The 22,929-nt window shown below is 37.1% G+C and overlaps 2 protein-coding genes across 26 annotated transcripts in view; one reads left to right on the top strand and one right to left on the bottom strand.

Annotated features, from left to right (window-relative positions):
• The window catches only part of CFAP20DC (CFAP20 domain containing), a 290,901-nt gene extending 290,232 nt beyond the window's left edge, over positions 1-669 (bottom strand). For 17 of the 20 annotated variants that reach the window (XR_014232111.1, XR_014232112.1, XR_014232113.1 and 14 more), the window contains exon 1: positions 464-669. Coding sequence is in view for 16 of the 20 variants with exons in the window: in XM_082344685.1 (XP_082200811.1) it covers positions 464-580 (117 nt within the window). In the remaining 4 variants the exon portion in view is untranslated. Of the gene's footprint in view, positions 1-100 lie in introns of all 20 variants that reach the window. The other 3 variants (XM_082344696.1, XM_082344690.1, XM_082344693.1) reach the window with 3 other exon arrangements.
• Positions 670-748: 79 nt separating this feature from the next.
• The window catches only part of LOC309606950 (uncharacterized protein), a 757,417-nt gene continuing 735,236 nt past the window's right edge, over positions 749-22,929 (top strand). For all 6 annotated transcript variants that reach the window (XR_014232126.1, XR_014232127.1, XR_014232128.1 and 3 more), the window contains exons 1-2: positions 749-857; positions 8,079-8,119. The gene's annotated coding sequence lies outside the window, so the exon portion shown is untranslated. The remainder of the gene's footprint in view (positions 858-8,078; positions 8,120-22,929) is intronic.

Below are 22,929 nucleotides of genomic sequence, written 5' to 3'. Positions count from 1 at the left end.
GGGCGGGGGGGGGGGGGGTAGGGGTCCCTCTTCACCCGGACGTGAGCTACCTCACCCAACAGAACAAAGCTAGACCGGTTGGAGAGCCGTTTCTGGTTACCTGGTACTCATTTTTGAACATTCCCGCCGGGGGCCCGGGGCTTGAGGGGCACCGGAATTCAGGGCTTCCAGAGAGTAGCGTGACCCTGACGGCTGGAAATCGGCGGGCGGGAAGCCAGGGCCCGACGGGCGGGGAAGGGCTTCGTGGTCGGCCGCAACTCGGCCAGGCTCTTCTCCGCCCTTTGTCAGCTCCACCTCGGGCCCCCGACCCGAACCATCGCGTCCCCGCCTCCGGGTCGCCGGAGTCTGGGAGGGGACACCTGCCTGGGCGGGCTCCGGGCGGCCCCAGGGGACTGAGCGTGTGCGTAACCTACGTGACAGAGTGCCCGGACGCTGAACCTCCGACAACCGCCCGCCTGCTCACCGGAGAAAGGCTGGCGCGTTCCCGCCCCGCCCCGCCCCACCCCCGAATCCGCTCGGAAGAGGGCCGAGCGGGGCGGACGTTCGGGCCAAGAGGGGCGGACGTTCCGACTGCGCCCATTGGTTCCCACGAGGCGCCTGCGCGTGGCGCTGGCCGAGCTTCACGCCGACGGACACGTGAGACTACGCAGTGACGTAGGCGTTGCCCAGGCAACCGACGGTCTTTCGCTCGAAGAATGGGACGCCCAGCCTGTGACCAGCTCCCGCCCTAGGTCGTGACCTGTGTCTGCAAAAAAGCCTAAACTTAACCTGGCTTAAGAGCTACCACAGGTGCTGGATTCTTCTAGAAAACCTGTCACGTCGGCTTGGTCTCCCTTCGTTGTAAACACTGATAACTGGTAGGTTGCTGAAGGAAAGAGTCATGGAATCATGGAATCATGGAACCCTCATGGAACCTTTCGCTCAAGGTTCCCAAACTTGGCTTCGTTGAGGCACTGATAGGGTCCGCCATACCCTTTCATTGCTTCAGAAGGCCCAAGGAACGTCACTGCACACTTCAAAAAGCCAAGGTTTTTTTGCCCAAAATAATAACTACATACGTTATTGAACCACGTGCTCTCAAGTTTAACTGGTTCTGTGTCTGAACCACTTTTACAGTGTAGGTATTATTGTCCGTTTTTGGCTAAGAAACTGTGGCTCTGAAAGGTAAAGTATCTTGCCTAAGCTCACATGGCCAGTAAGTGATGGAGCTGGTTTGGAGCTCGTACCTAGCTCAAAGCTGAGTTAGGTCAGTGGCTCAGGGTTAATCAGTAGTCAGGTACCACTCCTGGAGCCCCTGCTATAGGCCAAGTGGTTCACAACCCTGTGAAGTAAGGGTTAGTCTCCTTTCAGTTGAGATCACTGAGGTAGTGAGTTGATTAGGAATTTACTCAAGGATGCAGTGTTGATTTTTGGTTGTGGCACCATGGATCATGTACAGGATGAGAAAATAATGCTTTCTGGACCTGCTCCTTGTCAGGGCTAAGAAGGAAAGATAAAGAACAAATTTCCTTGAATACACTAATACTGGATGTGTACAAGATAGAGGTGGGGCTGTCACATAGCTGTAAATTGCAGTACAATATCTAGAATTCAGACTTGGTTTCTAGAGCTCAAACCTAGTTCAACAACAGTTTTTGGCAGGACTCTGTGCTGGGGGCTTTGGGAATTATGGTCAGTAGACATGGTGTCTATCTTGTTATCTAATGGGGGACATTTATCCATCCATTCATTTAAGAGATAGCTCTTAGGAATGCAGTATATTCTAGACACTATGCTAAGAGCTAGGTGTATAGGGAAGGCCCCCATCTTCGTGTAGCTTGCATATTCATGGGGCAAGGTACAGTAAAGAAGTGAACAAACAAATAATTACAACTTGTGATAAATGCCATGGATCCAGTGGTAGGAATTAACATTGGAGGGTATATTAGTTTCCCGTGGCTGCTGTAACAAATTGTCACAAACTGGGTGGCTTAAAACAACACAAATTTATTCTCTCACAGTTCTGGAGGCTGGAAATCCAAAATCAAGGTGTCAGCAGGGTAGCACCCCCTTTGGAGGCTTTATAGGAGAATCTGACCTTTGCCTCTTCCATCTCTGGTGGCTATTGGCATCCCTTGACTTGTGGCTGCATCTCTTCAGTCTCTGCCTACATAGACACAGTGCCTCTTCCTCTTCTGTGTGTGTCTTTTCCTCTGTGTGTCTCTTAAAAGGACAGTTGTGATGGCATTTAGGGCCCACTTGGATAATTCAGGGTAATCTCCGTATGTCAACATCCTTAATTACATCGCAAAGACCTTTTTTGCCAAATAAGGAAGTATTCACATGTTCCAGGGGGTAGATGTAGATATCTTTTGGGGGGAGGCATAGCATTTTTGGGCCTATAACACAAAGAATAACTTGCACTATAATATAAAGTATTCTTTGATAAATACTATGAGAGGAAAAAAGTACAATGAGAGTACAGGAGGAATCTAGGGAACATCCTAAGGCTTTTAACAATATACTTGAGTCTCTGAACGTATTTTGACACCACAGATGAAGAGAAACCCGAACCTTTGTCCTATGCTATTTTCTTTCTACCCCTCATCATTATATGAATTTATTTATTTATTTGTTTATCATCTGTCTTCATCTATTAGAAGGTAAATTCTATAAAGGTGAGGACTTCTGTGTTCATCATTATTTCCCATGTCCTAGAGTGATGCTTGACACATAGTAGATATTTTATAAACACATATTTGTTGATCAAATTAAAGGCACCTGTCCTTTTGAACTCACCATGTCCAAAACAAAACTTCTCCAAACATGCGCCTTTCCTATCCTTCCCAATCTCACTAATATCACAGTGCCTCCTGCTCCCTCACTAGCTGCAATGGGCAGCCTCTAAAATGGCCCCCAGTGATCTCCACCTTCTGGTAGGCATGCCCTTTGTGTAATCTTCTCCCCTTGTGTGTGGACTGAACCTAATGACTCACTTCTTATGAATACAATATGGCAAAAGTTCCGAGATGTTATTTCCATGATAAGGTTACAAAAAGACTCTGATTTCCTTCTTGCTTGCCTTCTTTCACTCTGATTTCACTCTTGCTTGCTCTGGTTTTCCCCCCTCCCATCCCCCAGCTTCCCCAATCCTCACTCTGAAGGAAGCAAGTTTGCTGTGTTGTGAGTAGCCCCTTGGAGAGGTGCAGGTAGTAAGGAACTGACGTCTCTGGCCAACAGTCAGTGAGGACTTGAGATTTGTCAGCAGCCACATGAGTGGGCTTGGAAGTGACTCCTTCTCTGGTTGCATCTCGAGGTGACTGCATCCCTAGTCAACACCTTGATTGCGGCTCAGTGAGCCTGGGTCAGAGGCACCCAGCTAAGTCATACCCTGATTCCTGACCCACAGAAATTATGAGACAGTTATTGTAAATTGCTAAGATTTAGGGTAATTTTTTACACAGCAATATATCTATTGCTAATATACTCCTCATACTCAATTCATTACCCAAACCTATTCATTTTATCTAAATACTTTAAAAGTCTATCTACCTTCCCTCCACTGTTATCTCTACTCTGATTTACCTGTAATCTTCTCTTCTCTGAACTACTATAATATCCTCCTAATTCACACACCACGTCAGCCACCTTTCAAATCTATCTCCACGTTGCAGTCAGTCATCTTTATAAAACACAAATTCAATCATATCGGTCCCCTGATTCTAACCCTTTTGTGACTATAGAGCCTGTCTTCTTCTCCAGTTTCATTGTACATTATGTGGCCCCCTTCATTTTAGTAACATTGAGTTTTCTTATAGTTCTTCATGTATAACATGTTTGCTTCCATTGTAAGGCCTTTGCACTGATCTCTTGCATGGATTACTTCTGCTCCCTTCTTTCTTTGGTTAAGGCCTACTTATCCTATAGAGTTTACATCAAGGGTCCCTTTCTAAGGGACTCCTCTGATATCCCTGACTAGATCAAATCCCTGGTTTATATGTTCTCATAGCATCTTAGCTCTCAGTATTATTGAAATCACTGTTAAAATTTTATATGTCTGTAATATTGGCCGTCTCTAATGGACTGTAGATTTCAAGAGAGCAGGGACCATGTCCGTTTTGTTTACCCTTGAATCCCTAGTGCTTGGTATACTACTTCAACTGTGTACCTGACATAACAAAATAGTAATTGAATGAATGAGTGAATGAAAGTGGGAGGAGGTGAAAGATGAATATATTCTTAAAAGACAGCCATAGGTTTTGGTGTTGAGAAAACAAGGAAAAAGCAATTGAAAACATATTAATAACCTCACTTTATTGATAGAAAAACTAGTTACAGAGTTGAAGTGATTAACCACAATGTATCAGTAAGTCTTATTACTCAGGTGTTTTGTTTTTAAAATGACCTATTTATTCAATTTAATGCTGGAGAGAACCAGTAAAATTTACTTCAGTCTCCTTAATTCCTTGAGAGAAAGGATTGTCCAAGGCCCAGTTGTGCAAGGGTTGGGTCATCTCCTAATCCTCCTAACTCATAACAAGTTCAGGAGACTTACAGTTGGATTTTCGTTAGCAAGTGTGGTATCGGGCCTGTCCAGGCATAGGACAACTCTGAAGGCAACCCAACTTAGATTGTTTTTTCTATGGCGAGAACTACCCTTAACTCTGACAGTGGTGGCTATAAAGCAGGAATAAGCATGTGCCCTACTTTAACAATATGAACTCAAAAGCAGAGGTAGGAAGAGATTTGATTTTATAATACCAAATACTCTTGTTTGATGTGGATGAATGCAAGCTGTGACCAAAAACTTGGATTTGGCTATGACTTCAAGAATGGCTACTAGAATTCAGCACCACCCACTCACCCCCACTCTCAAACCCCGAAAAAAGCCAGCCTGCTCAAACAACTTTGCTTAAGCCAAGTTTTTTATGTGCATTATAAATGGCAGTGAAACAGTTTCTCTAATTGCTACAATTTTTAAGGAAGCTGGTACAATTAGTAATTGCATTAAATTGCTTAACTTAATTTGGCAACATTAAGACTTAGTCACTTTACAAGCTTTAAAGTGCTTGTCTTTGTTCTACAAAGAAAGTAATTTGGCGGTGTATTAATATTATTAAAGGATATTGGATAGTATTTAAAATGGAATAGACTAGAAACAGTTTTAAAGGGTGACAGAGTCTTTGTATGACAATGTAGTCATTCAAGTTAGATAATATGGTTATTAATTTGACAAGAAATAGTATTCTTTTGAACTAAGAATGTACAGTATTTACCTTAATATATTTGAAGTTTAATTTTGGTTGCAGTTCATAATCTAATTATTTGGCATAATGGGAAGAAAAAAGATATTGGTTTGATGATCAGAATTTTTTTGCTACACAATAATCTAGAAATGTTTAATACTTGGGGAGTTATTTTATTCCACATTATGAACTAACTTTATGAATGACATTAATGCCAAGTTGATAGAATAATTTAAAAACGGTGCCTAGTTTGTAGTTTCAAGCAAGTGAGACAAATTAGTGATACCTGAGTCATCTGTTTGACCTTTGATTTGAGTGTAGTGATATCTTTTTTTAGGAAGGTGCAGTGTGGGGAAAGTTTCTGAGGGCTTTACTGTTTCTAGGTTTTCTCCTCAAATGTTTTTTCTTTTTGTTTTTTTTTCTTTCTGGTCTATGAGACTCTACAGTGACTGTCTCCTGCCTGTACCTTTAGATAACCAAAATTCATGCATAAACTTGAAATTTCCAAAACAAATTACTACCTGAAGATTTTCTCAGGAAAAAAAACCCTATTCCAGTAGTTGAATATTTCCCTATGTATTCCCTGTGAATGCTTCTCTAAATAAATCAGTTTTATATAGCAAGCCCTTAAGTTTCGAAAAATGAACATATTTGTAAAATGCATCTTTGAAAAGCTTAAATGAAGTGAGTTGATATTTAATGCCAGTTTGTTTTTAAGTAACATAAATGCTCTTATTTTGTCATAAAAGTTGTTAGATCTAAGTAGGAAATTTTTCTTACATGACTATCCCTAACTTAAAACCAGTTAGTGTTGATTTGTGATAAGAGGGCTATAGAAAACTGGATATCCACAGGCAAAAGAATGAAGTTGGACCCTTACTTTATAATATATAAAAAAATAATTCAAGGTGGACCTCAACATAAAACTTAAAACTATAAAGCTTTTGGAAGAAAACATAGGGGAAGGGGAAAAGATTCATGAAATTTGATTTGACAGTGATTTCTTGGATATGACACTAAAAGGACAGGCAATAACAACAACAAAATACAAGTTAGACTACATCAAAATTTAAAACTTCTCTGCCTCAAAGGACATGATCAACAGCATTGAAAGGCAACCTATGGAATGGGAGAAAATGTTTGGAAATCATGTATCTGATAATGTATACATTCAGAATATACAAAGAATTTATACAACAACAATAACAACAAAAAACAACCTGATTCAAAATGGGCAAAAGATTTGAATAGACATTTTTCTAAAAAAGATATACAAATGGCCAATAAAGGGCAAGAAAAGTTGCTCAGTATCACTAATCATTAGGGAAATCCAAATATAAAATGGATGGCTAGTGGGAAGCTGCTGCATAGCACAAGGAGATCAGCTCGATGCTTTGTGATGACCTAGAGGAGTGGGATAGGGAGGGTGGGAGGGAGATGCAAGAGGGAGGGGATATGGGGATATATGTATACTTATAGCTGATTCACTTTGTTGTACAACAGAAACTAACACAACATGGAAAGCAATTATACTCCTATACTCCTATAAAGATATATATATATATATATATATATATATATATATATATTTAAAATAAAACAGTCTTTCAGTTAAACAGGGATAGGCCAGCAAATGTCTCTGCTTCTAAGATGTCGAATAAGGTAAGTCTTGAAAAGTAACACGAAGATCAACATTGACCTCTGCAAGATTTCTTTTGTAGAGCCATTCACATAGAAGCCAGATTCCAGTAGATTGAGGAGTGATTGGCAAGAGAGGAAGTGGTGATAGCAAATGAAGACAACAATTAATAAGTTTGACAGTGAAAAGGAGTAAAGGAACTACAACAGCTACAGTGTTAGGCATTTTGCAGAGAGTTTTTACAATTTGTTCCCAATGGGAGTTACTTGGATTTTGAAGATGCAGACAAGAGACAGAAAAATCACCGTGAGATGCCTGAAAAGGAGAAAGTGATGAGACTTAGAGCACGGGGGGAAGGATTATGGTTAGATAGGAGAAGTATATGATCCATTTTAATGAAAGACAATGTATAATTTATAGATAAGCTAGCATGTGGACTCTTACTACATTACCTGTGAGATTATTTGAAATTTAATTTGGTATTCTTGAATAATATTTTAGTATGCAGGCTCTTTTGAAGGCTACAATTATACTTTTTTCCACAAAAAGGAACAAAAGCAAAATAAAATCTTTTGTATTAGAGCCTTAAATTAGCGTGGTTTGATTGAGTATTAAAGACTCGTTATCCACACTGCTAATTGATGTTTTTGTTCAGGAATTATGAATAGAAATGTATATGTGCTGATCTTTAGAGAAATGTCCTTCTGTCATAGTTTTGTAGAACAATAGGGGAATTTACAATTGAAGGTAAAAATAAAAAGCTTAGTGCAAGAACTTTTATTAAAGGGTCAAAATTATGCAATAAATTAATCTAAAAAATCAAAAGACAGAGGATAAAACTTATTTGCAATCATAAATTCTCTCAGAAACTTACCTTTTGCATACTTTATCAAAAACCTTAAACACAGTTTACAAATAGTCTATTTTATTGTTTTATAAAACAGATTATTATATACTTTTCTTAAATTTAATTTTTATTTTATATTGGAGTATAGTTGATTTACACTGTTGTGTTAGTTTCAGATGTACACCTAAGGGATTCAATTAAACATATATGTATCCATTCTTTTATAGACTCTTTTCCCATATAGGTTATTACAGAATATTGAGTAGAGTTCCCTGTGCTATTCAGTAGCTCCCTCTTGATTATCTATTTTATATACAGTAGTGTGTATATGTTAATCCCAAACTCCTAATTTATCCCTCTCCCCCAGGTTTCCCACCCCTGACGACCACAAGTCTGCTTTCAAAGTCTGTGAGTATGTTTCTGTTTTACAAATAAGTTCATTTGTATCATTTTTTTAGATTCCACATATGAGTGATATCATATGATATTTGTCTTTGTCTGACTTACTTAGAATGATAATCTCTAGGTCCATCCATGTTGCTGCAAATGGCGTTATTTCATGCTTTTTGATGGCAGAGTACCATTTCATTGTATATGTGTTCCACACCTTCTTTATCCATTCCTCTGTCAGTGGACATTTAGGCTGTTTCCATGACTTGGCTATCGTAAATAGTGCTGCAATGAACGTTGGGGCGCATATATCTTTTTGAATTATGGTTTTCTCCGGATATATGCCTGGGAGTGAGATTGCTGGATCATATGATAGCTCTATTTTTAGTGTTTTAAGGAACCTCCATACTGTTCTCCATAGGGGTTGTACCAATTTACATTCCCACCAACAGTGTAGGAGGGTTCCTTTTTCTCCACACCGTCTGCAGCATTTATTGTTTGTAGACTTTTTGATGATGGCCATTCTGACCAGTCTGAGGTGATAGCTCATTGTAGTTTTGATTTGCATTTCTCCAATAATTAGTGATGTTGAGCATCTTTTCATGTGCTTTCTGGCCATCTGTATGTCTTATTTGAAGAAATGTCTGTTTAGACCTTCTGCCCATTTTTTGATTGCATTGTTTATTTTTTTGATATAGAGCTGCATAAGCTGTTTGTACATTTTGGAGATTAATCCCTTGTTGGTCACTTCGTTTGCAAATATTTTGTCTCATTCTGTGCATTGTCTTTTTGTTTTGTTTATGGTTTCCTTTGCTGTTCAGAAGCTTTTAAGTTTAATTAGGTCCCATTTGTGTATTTTGTTTTTATTTTCATCACTCCAGGAGGTCCAAAAAGATATTGATGCAGTTTATGTGAAAGAGAGTTCTGCCTATGTTTTCCGCTAAGAGTTTTATAGTATCTGGCCTTACATTTAGATCTTTAATCCATTTTGAGTTTATTTTTGTGTGTGGTGTTAGAGAATGTTCTAATTTCATTCTTCTACATGTAGCTGTCCAGTTTTCCCAACACCACTTATTGAAGAGACTGTCTTTTCTCCATCACATATTCTTGCCTCCTTTATCATAGATTAATTGACCATAAGGGAGTGGATTTATTTCTGGGCTTTCTATCCTGTTCCATTGATCTATATGTCTGTTTTTGTGCCAGTACCATACTGTTTTGATTACTGTAGCTTTGTAGTATAGTCTGAAGTCAGAGACTCTGATTCCTCCACCTCCGTTTTCCTTTCTCGGGATTGCTTTAGCTCTTTGAGGTCTTTCGTGTTTCCATACAAATATTAAAATGTTTTGTTCTCGTACTGTGAAAAATGCCATTGGTAATTTGATAGGGATTGCATTGAATCTGTAGATTACCTTGGGTAGTATAGTCATTTGGACATTGTTGATTCTTCCAATCCAAGAACATGGTATATCTTTCCATCTGTTTGTGTCATCTTTGATTTCTTTCATGAACATCTTCTGGTTTTCAGAGTACAGATTTTTTGCCTCCTTCAATAGGTTTATTCCTAGGTATTTTATTCTTTTTGATGCAGTGGTAAATGGGATTGTTTCCTTAATTTCTCTTTCTGATCTTTCATTGTTAGTGTATAGGAATGCAAGAGATTTTTGCGTATTAATTTTTTATACTGCAACTTTACCAGATTCATTGATGAGCTCTAGTAGTTTTATGGTAGCATCTTTAGGAGTTTCTATATATGATATCATGCCATCTGCAAACAGTGACAGTTTTACTTCTTTTACAATTTAGATTATTATATACTTTTAAAAGTCATTCAGTCATTGTTAGCATTGGAGAAGAAATTGCATCAGTACCCTTTTATGATGATATTACGTATGAACTAGCTCATAATGTTAAAAAACAAGCAAAAACACATCAGAGCAAACAGAGTTTTGGACCTTGAAGGTACTTTAACTGATTTGGTGATCATGTTATTATTTTGCTATTGTATTGCTATTTTATATGTATAATAGAAATTTTGCTTTATTTGAGTAAGGTTTCCAAATCAGAAGATACTAACTTGCATGTTTGTTCTATCAGCACTCTTTGTGTTTAAAGTGATTGAATACTAAACTGAAACTGGCTCAAACAATAAATGGTTGGTTATTTATCGATTCATATAACTTAGCAACTCAGAGCAGATCCAACTTCATCCAGATCAAACAGCATTACCAAGATTCCTTTCTCTACACTCCTTCCTCTAGGTTGGCTCAATCCCTATGCTAGCTCTCCTTGGGCTCACAAAATGGCTGTAGCATTCTCAATATATTCTTAAATCTCATATTCTTAAAGTAGAGCATTTTGAGCCAAAGTCCTGAAGTTCACCTTCATTTGTGTCATCTGCGACCCTATGCCTACCTCTGTACCAATCGGTATGGTCAGATAAACGTGCATCCTAATTGGCTTAAGACTGGATTGTGTCTGTTTTTAAATCAGTCACTGCAACCAAGGAGATGAGATATGTTGATTGACTGGGAATGGGGAGGGATTGTTTCCCAAAGGAAACTCTGGGTTCTCTTACAAGGAAGGAAGAGGGTGAACAGCCAAAAGCAGATGTCCACTTTAATGTCATCATATATATGGTAATTTTTTAGAAATAACAGACAAATCAACATTTTAAAATTCTAACTATAATGAAGAATTTAATACAAAAGAAAGTTTCTCTAACATCTTTAAATGATTCAGTGTATATATGTTTAGTTCAAATATCAGAGTCATCATCACACATTTGATTGTCCCAGGTTTCACATTAACTCTTAGACTCTCTGTGGCACCACCTGCATAGGCACAGGAAATCCGATGTTATTGGATGCCTTTGTATTTTCCAGGATCTTTGGGAAGATACTAGTATCCAGGAATCACTTTGGAAGTGATTACTTGGCTGCATTTTTCCTCAGACCTAACATTTTTATAAAGGATTCTACTTGGTTGCCACTATTGCCAATGAATATCTGTCGTGTTTGAAGTTGTTGAAATTAGAATGTAACTACCTTAGCTAATGTCATCATCAATAAAAGAGAGACTCTGGGAGCTGGCCTGCCACTCACAGCTAGGCCTTGGGATTGTTGTTGTTGTTGTTGTTGTGAATGAACCATTTCACAGAATACCAACAGCAGAAAGGGCTACTATGTGACCATGATCGGTCAAGACCAAAACAAGACCACTCCATAATCATGTCTAAATAGAAACAAGAACATGAACATTATCTAACCCACAAAAATGACCAAACATTTCCCTACCATGGCTAATATGAATGACTGGTCTTTCTTTACCAATTATAGCTATGCCTTATTTCATTTCTCCTGTCATATAGATAAGATCTGTTAATGTTCACAATTACTGAATTACCCCTGCTTCCTCAGAGGATCCAATCCAGAGCAAAGCCTTGCTTCCCTACACCCTCCCCCAAATCAGCTAACGTAAGCCCAAATCATGTAAGCTAGAACCCCCTCTTACTGAAATGCCCATAGTTCCCCATTGGTGTGTTTTCTTCCTTGTTGCAACAAGCTATGAACCTGACTTCTTCATCGACTGGTACGTTCCTGATCTTTGGCTGGTGGGCATTAACACCAGTAAATCCAGAACTCTATGTTTTCATTCTTAGGAAGCAAACCTAATGCTTATCGTGAATTCCAATCAATTGCCAGGATTGGACGTAGGGGAGTCTTACTTGGGCCCTCGTGTTCAGTGGTTAGCAATGAAGCTTTTTTACTCAAATGCTGAAGCCAGTCAAGCCCTGAGTTTGAAGCTAAGACCCCAAGTGGAACTATTTCAGTAGAGTCACCTACACTGTCTTGTCCTGAGTACTGCTTACACTGCCTGCCACTGTCACTGTTGATGCTGATTTTTTGGTATAGGTCTTCATTTATTCATCCAGGCAAAGATGCCTTTTTAAGGTAATAAAAGGTGTTGGGTATTGGAAGCACCCCACAGTGAAGTTGATTGAGTCCCAAAGTGTTGTAATTTTAGAAATTCACACACACACATGCACACACACACACACACACATATTCACACAGACTTATTTTACTAGGGTGGTTGGTTTAGGACAAGTTTGGCTATTTCCCATACCTATAATCAGTATTCCCCTATCATGTCAGGTGCTATTACTGGTCTAACTCACTTACAGTATATTCTTCCCTTATGGCAAATTCTCTTCTGGCAAATCTCCTTCTAAAATCTGACTTCCATTAAGGCCCCCAATTCTCTGCTAGGTTTATCTCAACTTCAATAGTGGATAGAGTTTAAATACTCTTCTCCTGGAGGGCTTTTGGCCTCAGTGCATACTACAGAATGCAAATGGATACATATATGAAGGAATTTACTCCACTCCAATACCCCAAAACATTTAATCCTCACCCAAATTGACACATGTGGAGAGGGAAGTTGTCTAACTCCATTGACCAAAAGCATCTGGGTTCCAACTTTGCTCAGGTGCTCTCTTACTAGCTTTTATTTCACTAATAAAAACATGTGCAGCAGAATAGAATTTCCTTCTCTCTTTTACACTTTTTCATCCAATAGGAGTCAGATATGTTGTTTAGCATAATCACTGAAATTTAGCAGTAGGTATATAGTTGGTAATTTGAAGAGAAAGGTTTGTCTCATAGAAGGTCCAATCCAAAGGACTTCCACCTCCCCTCTATTGACACAGGGTAAGAATTTGCCATGACCAACTAGAATGAGCTACTCATTCTACTTGGGCTAGTCTTCTGGAATGGAGCTGGGACAATGGAGGGAGTTCAGAGTGGTAGAAAAGGCCACAGAAAGGAGAGAAGACAAGAGAAGAGGGTGAAAGGAGTAGAAGGGATTCCAGGATACTCACTTTGCATGGTCTTCTGACATCTCATATTTTTGTGTGTTTGTGATAAGTTAAAAGAAAGGGTGTTTTTTCTGTTTATAGACTTACATGCATGCACTTATACTGCATGCATAATGCATACATACTCACATATATACATAATCATAGTCTTTAAATACACCTTAGTCAGTTGAAAAGCCCTTGAAAAACAAAGAAAAGGTCAAAGCAAACATACAAGATAAGGTTTCTTCACTGGTAATTTGGTTATCAAAAAAAAAAAAAAAAAGAAAGTTGCTAAGAGAGTATATCTTAAAAGTTCTCACCATACACATAAAGATGGTACCAAAAAGATGGTAACTATGTGAGGTGGTGGATGTGATAACTAATCTTATTGTGGTCTTCATTTCACAATATATATGTATATCAAATCATTACCCTGTATACCATAACCTTAGACATTATATGTCAGTTATATCTCAATAAAAGTGGAAAAAAATTAAAAAGAAAATACTAAAAGTTTTCTAAACTTTTTGTAAAAGCATTTTTAAAATGGTCTCCAGGTATATCTAAAGTGTATACAAGCCACGTTTATCACACAACAACTTATGGCTGTGTAAATTATCTAGTCTTCCCTGATATAAAATTTGTATTAATCAACCAAATTTAACCAGAGATTTGAGATCTGTTTATATTTATTACTATGACCTGTTTTCCTAGTAAGATCCCTAATGTAACCCCCAGGGGAAGCAAGTTGCTTTAATGCACTGACCATAGAACCTAGTTCCTTTTCCCACCAGTCCCCACGCTGAATGTCCTTCAGTTTTGAAAACTCTTACTGGTTGCCTCCACCTTGAACTACTTTCCTGGTTCCTCCTCCTCTTACCCTCTTACTTCTCAAGGAAGAGTTCTTTTATTCATTCAAAAGTAGATGTTTGAGAGACACTAGGTGCCAGGCACTGTGTTAGGTATGGAATATAATAGTCAATAATGCAGTTTATCCTCTGCTTTCTCTGTAATTAAAAGAGCTAAAATTAACTGAGAACTTAATATATGTCAGGCCCTATTCTAAGTGCCTTATGTGTATTCTTTCTTGTAATCCTCATAACCACCCTAAGAGGTAGGTTTTAATTTAATCCTTATTTTACAAATAAACAGAGTAGGGCAGAGAGAGGATAAACAACTTGCTCAAAGTCATACAGTGAAAAGTAAATCCATGCTCAAATGCCTATACTGCTCTTCTGAAAAAATGCCTTAAGAGTGGTATAAATTAGGTTTTCTTAGAGGAGGTGACATCTCCTGTATAATGTTTGAAATTTGTAAAAGTGAATATGAGCATGGGGATGAGAATCCAGAGTAAAAGATGCTCCATTTACATATAATATGGTGAGTATTGAAATATATTTACTCAAAACAAAATCATATCTCTTTTTGGCTAATGCTGTCATCCATTAGCTTTACTTTATATATCTAAAATTACGAAGCAGGATTCTTTTAAAAATATTTTATAATTCATACCCCAAGAAGTTCAAGGGAGTGATGCTATGCTGTATTTGCTGGAGTGCATGGTTGGAAATGCACAAGCACTGGGTGGTACTGTCCTCCACTGCTATCTTTGGTCTCTTCCCATTCCTATTCTTTCTCTGTTGGCCTGACAGGTTCCTAAAGATAGTCTTTCAAATGGATAATCATGGATAATGCACTCAGCTAAATTAAAATTAATTATAGCTATATTTAGATAATAAAATGGTTCTATTGAAAATAGGGCTCATTTCTATAGAACAAAGATTTAATCTCTATGTCATGTTGTTTAGGGAATCTGCTTGCTTCTCCTGATATGGGATTAGAATTAAGTTACTTAATGTTTATTAAATTGTTTTAGCTTTTTAGTTTTCTCTCTCCACTTCTTTGCCTCATTTGTTTATCTCTTTGCTTGGCTTGCTTGAGCCTTTTTCAATCTTCGTATTTTTCACAATAATATTACTTCTAATTGCTGTAGGCTAAAATGTAAACACTAAAGAGAAAAATAAAAATCTACAAAGGAGCTATAGGAGCTTTGCTTTTGTTTATTTACTTGTTTAGGAAATTGTTCCTTAGTTTGCCAGAAAGGAATCCTGTTTATAAACAGTAGAACCAGTGTTAGAATTATGGTTTTCTTTAAAACTATAAAATACAATCTAAGGTAAACTTTTCAATCTATAAGAATATATAGTTACTGTCATAAATAATGTTAATCCAATAAAATATGAAATTTACACATTTTAATTTCCATTTCAGTTTAGAAGATACCAATAAATATGCTGTCACTACTCTCACAAACCACTTCCTTTTGTTGACATTTCGTTGACAGTATATAGATTATTATAGGTAACTCGTCTTCTCTTTTTGTTTCAAATAGTTGGACTTAGTTGCAACATGCTGAGAATCGAATGGCTTTAATTTAGAAGATTCTTGGTGTATAAAAAATATTCAATGTAAGATATTAAAAACCAGTTCTATATAAGAAACCCCATGGATGCATTTTGGCTTTTTATCTATAACAAATTATTTTAATTTGGGAACACTTATGCAAATATAAATAAGTATAGTATACAGTGCTTGTGTATTATAATGTAAATTTTATATGTTTGAGTGTATTGAAAACTGCAAATTATCTAGTAGAATATTGGGATAATAGTATCATTTATTCAGATGTTAGAACGTTACAGATATTTCAGTAGGAAAGATGATACTAATTTATGTAGATTAAAATTGGCAGATAAGATTTGTACCAGGCCTTGTCTTGAAAGAAGTCTTTTTCTAATTTTTTAAACTTAGAGTCTAGAGTAATTGAGTCTAATAAAGGAAATAAAATTTCTTTTTATATTATGGCGTCCTTAGATGTATTCAAAGAATCGAAAGGCCAGAAATAATTGTAAAATAGTCATCGTTTTAGTCAGATGTGTTTTAGTGTTGCTGTAACAAAGCAGTTCAAAAATCTCAGAAGCTTACAACAAAGGTTTATTTCCTGGTCTTGTAACATTTCTTAACACTGGCCAGCTGTAGCTCATTTTGATGGTGTCTTCATTCTGGGACTCATACTGAGGGAGCAGTCCGTACCTGGAACATTGCCAGTCTCATGGTAAGGGAAAATGAACAGTATAGTAGAATTATGCAATAGCTCTTACATGTGACTTCTCATGTTTTATTGGCCAAAGGAAATCATATGGCAGAGCCTGATGTCAGTGGGCAAGGATGTATAATGTTCCCTTAGAGAGAAGCACCAAATATTTTGAACAATAATACAATATAATCTACCATACTCCACCCGCTTGGTCATGAATATTCACTTCCTTCCCTTATGCATGCAAAATATACTCATTCCATACCCAAGGGAGACAACTCAGTAGTCCCATCCAATCACAGTGTCAGGCTGAAAGTTCAAGATATCTTGATAATTTCTCTATAAAGAATGGATGAGACTCCTCTTACTCCAGAGACTTATGAACTAAAAAAGGGAAGTTATCTACTCTCTATACATCCAATATACAGAGATGGAACACAGATGGGTAACTGCAATAACTGCTATAAATACTCCTGTTCCTGAAGAGGGAATAATGGAAGACATAACAGTCATTAGTTATGTCATTATAATCTGAAATCCTACACACTTCACAAGGGCTTCTTACCCTGGGGGTGAGGAATATCCCTGGATTAGTCAATGTTTTTGCTTTCTGGGAGAAGCTCCTCAGTACATTTTTTCCCTTGGCTTTTTGCTCTCTTCTTTTGCATTATCCTTCCTGGACACATCTAAACAGGGCTGTGGAGAACATGCCTTCCTTAGGGGCCTATCTACCTTTCTCAGCCTGCCAATGAATCAACTAACTCAGGGGCCTGCCCTATCTCTGCACTTCCTCTTATATGAGATAATACACTTTATTTTTATTTAAGCCAGTGTGATTGAGGTTTCTCTTACATACAGCAGAAAACATTCTAATTTATAAAAATCTAGTATCAAATTCTTCTGTGATATGAGTAGAACTCTGACAGAAGTTTGTTCAGGCTAGACTCCAGCTGTATCAAACTGATTATTAAGGTAGTCTAAAATGGAAACTGCCTCTGAAGTTCTTTTTAAGTATTATTCTAAGTATGAAAAGATTATGTAAAAATTTTTAATTATCAGAAACAAATGTGGTATAGTATTACCATTATAGCATCATGACTTGATGCTTTATTAAGACTCATAATATTGATTATGATGGTGTGAAGATCATTCAATAAGGAAAGAATAAGCTTTTGAACAAATGATGCTGGGACTAGTGGTTATCCACATGCAAAAGAATGAAGTTATATCTCCATTTCACACCATATTTGAAAATTAACTCACAATGGATCAAAGCCCTAAATGTAATAGCTAAAGCTAAAAAACTTTTAGAAGAAATCATATGTGTAAATCATCATGACCTTGGATTAATCAGTGGTTGCTTAGATAGATCACCAAGAGCACAAGCCACAAAGAAAAGAATAGATAATTATACCATCAAAATGAAAACATTTTTGTGCTTCAAAGGACATATCAAGAAAATGAAAATACAATCAAAAGAATGGGAGAACATATTTGCAAATCATTTATCTGATAAAGGGTTTGTATCTAGAATATATAAAATACTGTAACAAATCAATAATAAAAAGACAACCCAATTTGAAAGTGAGCAAAGGATCTGAGTAAACCTTTCTCCAAATAAGATATACAAATGGCCAATACACACATGAAAAGATGTTCAATATCTTTTCATTAGCCCCCAGAGAAAAATCAAACCTATAGTGATATATTGGGTTGGCCAAAAGGTTCGTTTAGTTTTTTCCGTAAGATGGCTCTAGTAGCACTTAGTTGTCTTTAACTTTATTCAAAACAATTTTGTTAGGTTGTATGTGACAGCTGTCATATTAGCATGCATTTAAGAAAAGACTTATCAAAATTGGTGAATTTTTGTGTAGCCATTTTAATATTGAAGATGGAAGAAAAAAGCAACATTTACGGCATATTATGCTTTATTATTTCAAGAAAGGTAAAAATGCAACTGAAATGCAAAAAAAGATTTGTGCAGTGTTTGTAGAAGGTGCTGTGATTGATTGAATGTGTCAGAAGTGGTTTGTGAAGTGTCGTGCTGGAGATTTCTCTCTGGACGACACTCCAAGGTTGGAGAGACCAGTTGAAGTTGATAGCGATCAAATCAAGACATTAATTGAGAACAATCAGCGTTATACCACGCGGGAGATAGTGGACACACTCAAAATATCCAAATCAAGCGTTGAAAATCATTTGCACCAACTTGGTTATGTTAAACACTTTGATGTTTGAGTTCCAAATAAGTTAAGCTAAAAAAGCCTTCTTGACTGTATTTCTGCATGCGATTCTCTAGTTAAATGTAATGAAAATGTTCTGTTTTTTTTTTTTTTTTTTTTTAAAGACTTATTTATTTATTTATTTATTTTTGGCTGTGTTGAGTCTTTCTTTTCTGTGCGAGGCCTTTCTCTAGTTGCAGCGAGCGGGGCCACTCTTCATCGCGGTGCGCGGGCCTCTCACTGTCGCGGCCCCTCTTGTTGCGGAGCATAGGCTCCAGACACGCAGGCTCAGCAGTTGTGGCTCACGGGCTTAGTTGCTCCGCGGCATGTGGGATCCTCCCAGACCAGGGCTCGAACCCGTGTCCCCTGCATTGGCAGGCAGATTCTCAACCGCTGCGCCACCAGGGAAGCCCAAATGTTCTGTTTTTAAAACAAATTGTGACAGGCGATGAAAAGTGGATACTGTTCACAATAATGTAGAACGGAAGAGATCGTGGGGCAAGCGAAATGAACCACCACCAACCACACCAAAGGCCGGTCTTCATCCAAAGAAGGTGATGTTGTATATATGGTGGGATCGGAAGGGAGTCCTCTATTATGACCTTGTTCCGGAAAACCAAACAATTAACTCCAGCAAGTACTGCTCCCAATTAGACCAGCTGAAAGCAGCACTCAAGGAAAAGTGTCCAGAATTAGTCAACAGAAAATGCATAATCTTCCATCAGGATAGCGCAAGACCACATGTTTCTTTGATGACCAGGCAAAAACTGTTACAGCTTGGCTGGGAAGTTCTGATTCATCTGCCATATTAGCCAGACATTGCACCTTCAGATTTCCATTTATTTTGGTCTTTACAAAATTCTCTTAATGGAAAAAAATTTCAATTCCCTGGAAAACTGTAAAAGGCACCTGGAACAGTTCTTTGCTCAAAAAGATAAAAAGTTTTGGGAAAATGGAATTATGAAGTTTACTGAAAAATGGCAGAAGGTAGTGGAACAAAAGGGTGAATACATTGTTCAATAAAGTTCTTGGCGAAAATGAAAAATGTGTCTTTTATTTTTACTTAAAAACTGAAGGCACTTTTTGGCCAGCCCAATACCACTTCACACTCACTAAGATGGCTATAATAAAAACTTTTGATGAAGATATAGAGAAATTGGAGCCCTCACACACAGCTGGTGGGAATGTAACATAGTGCAGCTACTTTCAAAAACAGTTTGGCAGTTCCCCTAGAGATTAAATGCAGAGTTACCAAATGACCCAGCTTTTCTACTCCTAGGTATATACCGAAGAAAAGTGAAAACATATGTCTGCACAGAAACTTGCACATGAATGTTCATAGCAGCATTATTCACAGTAACCAAAGGTGGAAACAAACCAAATGTCCAACAGTTGTTTAATGGATAAATATGTTATATCCATATAATGGAATATTATTCAGTCATAAAAAGGAAGGGGAGGTATTGATACATGTTACAACATGGATGAATCTTGAAAACATTAGGCTAAGTGAAAGAAGCCAGACACAAAAAGCCACATATTGTCTGATTCCATTTGTATGAAATGCCTAGGAAAATCTGTAATGACAAAATTTAGATTAGTCATTGCCAGGGGCTGGGGATAAGGGGGAAAGGAATAATTGCTAATGGTCACAACATTTCTTTTTGGGGTGATGAAAATATTCTGGAATTAGTGGTGATGGTTGCACAACTCTGAATATACTGGAAACTACTGGATTATACATTTTCAAAGAACAGATTTATGGTATATGAATTATGTAATTATAAAACAGAAAAATGCAGAGCTGTGTGCAAGCTGAAAGAAATTCAATTGTATTTCTATGCAATGACAACTCAGAAAATAGAATATATTTTTCTATCTAAAATAGCATCAAAAAGAATAAAATACATTTGGAATAAGTTTAACAAAAGTAGTGTAAGACTTGTACAGTAAAAATTATAAACTTTTGTTGAGAGCAATCAAACAAGGTCTAAGTAAATGGAGAGACATTCCCTGTTCCATTGACTTAGGAGATTCAATATGATTTAGATGGAAGTTCTCCACTAATTGACTTATAGATTCATTGTAATCCCTATCAAAATTCTGGGTGGCTTTTTTTGCATAAAATAACAAGCAGATCCTAAAATTTATATGAAAATACAAAACACCTACAATAGCCAAAACAGTCTTGAAAAAGAAAGACAAAGTTGGAGGACTTCTACTTCCAATTTTCAGAACTTACTATAAATATAGTTATTAAGATAGTGTGATTCCAGTTCATGGGAATGTAAATTGACACAGCCACTATGGAGAACGGTATGGAGGTTCCTTAAAAAACTAAAAATAGAACTACCATATGACCCAACAATCCCACTACTGGGCGTATACCCTGAGAAAACCATAATTCAAAAAGAGTCATGTACCACAATGTTCATTGCAGCACTATTTACAATAGCCAGTACACGGAAGCAACCTAAGTGTCCATCAACAGATGAATGGATAAAGAAGATGTGGCACATATATACAATGGAATATTTCTCAGCCATAAAAAGAAATGAAATTGAGTTATTTGTAGTGAGGTGGATGGACCTAAGGTCTGTCATACAGAGTGAAGTAAGTCAGAAAGAGAAAAACAAATACTGTATGCTAACACATACGGAATCTGGAAAAAAAAAAAACAGGTTCTGAAGAACCTAGGAGCAGGACAGGAATAAGGACACAGATGTAGAGAATGAACTTGAGGACATGGGGAGGGGGAAGGGTAAGCTGAGACAAAGTGAGAGAGTAGCATTGACATATACACACTACCAAATGTAAAATAGATAGCTAGTGGGAAGCAGCTGCGTAGCACAGGGAGATCAGCTCGGTGCTTTGTGACCACCTAGAGGGGTGGGATAGGGAGGGTGGGAGGGAGACACAAGAGGGAGGGGGTATGGGAATATATGTATACACATAGCTGATTCACTGTGTTATACAATAAGAACTAACACAACAATGTAAAGCAATTATACTCCAGCAAAGATGTTAAAAAAAAAAAGATAGTGTGGTTCTGATAGACATGTGACATATAGATGAATGGAACACAACTGAGAGTCTAGAAATAAATCTTTATATTTATAGTCAATTGATTTTTGACAAATATATCAAGAAAATTCATTGGGGAAAGTATAATCTTTTCAAAATATGCTTTTGGGACAATTGGATTCCCACATGCAAAAAGATTAACTCATACCCTCTCTTCATGCCTTACATAAAAATCATAGTCTTAAATGTAAACTAAAACAATAAACCTTCAGAATAAAACATAGGAGAAAAGGTTCAAGACCTTGGGTTAGGCAAAGATTTCTTACCTATTTCTTGGCTACATCAAAAGCACAGCCCATAAAAGAAAAAAAATGATAAATTGAACTTAATGAAGATTAAAAACTTTTGTATTTCAAAAGTCACCATTAAGAAAATGAAAAAAAGCAGTGGACTGGGAGAAAACACATATCTAATAAAGGCCTGGCATCCAGAATTTACAAAGAACCCTTAAAACTCAATAGTAATAAAAACAACCCAATAAAAAATGAGCAAAAGATATAAGTAAACACTTCACCAAAGAATATATAAGAATGTCTATTGAACACATGAAAAGATGCTCAACAGCATTTGTCATTAGAGAAATGCAAATTAAAACCACAGTGAGACACCATTTACCCCATTTACAGTTTCAACGCCATTCTTATCAAAATTCCAATGGCATATTTCACAGAACTAAAACAAATAATTCTAAAATTTGTACGGACCCACAGAAGGCCTCAGATAGCCAAAATAATCTTGAGAAAGAAGAACAAAGCTGGAGACAACACACACCCTGATTTCAAAGTATACTATAAAACGATAGTAATCAAAACAGGATGGTACTTGCACAAAAATAGACACACAGATCAGTGGAACAGAACTGAGAGCCTGGAAATAAACTCATGCACATACAGGCAATTATTTTATGACAGTGGTGCAAGGAACATGCAGTAGAAAAAGAACAGTCTTTTCAATGGTGTTGGGAAAACCGGACAGCCACATGCAAAAGAATGAAACAAGACCAATATCCTAAACCGTACACAAAAATTAGCCCAAAGTGGATTAAAGATTTGAATGTAAGAGCTGAAACCATTAAATTTCTAGAAGAAAACGTAGGTGGTAAGCTCCCTGATATCAATGTGTTTTTGTGGATCTGTCTCCAAAAGTAAGGGAAACAAAGCAAAAATAAACAAATGGTACTACATCAAAGTAAAAAGCTTCTGCACAGTGAAGAAAGCCATCGTCAAAACAAAAAAGGCAATCTACTGAATGTGAGAAGATATTTAAAAATCATATTTCTGAGAAGGGGTTAGTATCCAAAATATATAAAGAACTCATACAACTCGACAACAACAATAACAAAACCCAAGGAATTAAAAAATGGGCAGAGGGTCTGAATAGACATTTTTCCAAAGAAGACATACAGATGGCCAATAGGCACATAAAATGATGTTAAACGGCACTAATTATTAGGAAAATGCGAATCAAAATCACAATGCATTATCACTTCTCACAAGTTAAAATGGCTATTATTGAAAAGACAAGAAATAACAAATGTTGGAAAGGATGTGGAGGAAAGGGAAAC

This window comes from Balaenoptera borealis (genome assembly GCF_965194805.1).
Source record: "Balaenoptera borealis genome assembly, chromosome: 12".
NCBI lineage: Eukaryota > Metazoa > Chordata > Mammalia > Artiodactyla > Balaenopteridae > Balaenoptera > Balaenoptera borealis.
Note: the sequence above shows the minus strand (reverse complement) of the source record. Positions and strands in the feature narration are given on the sequence as shown.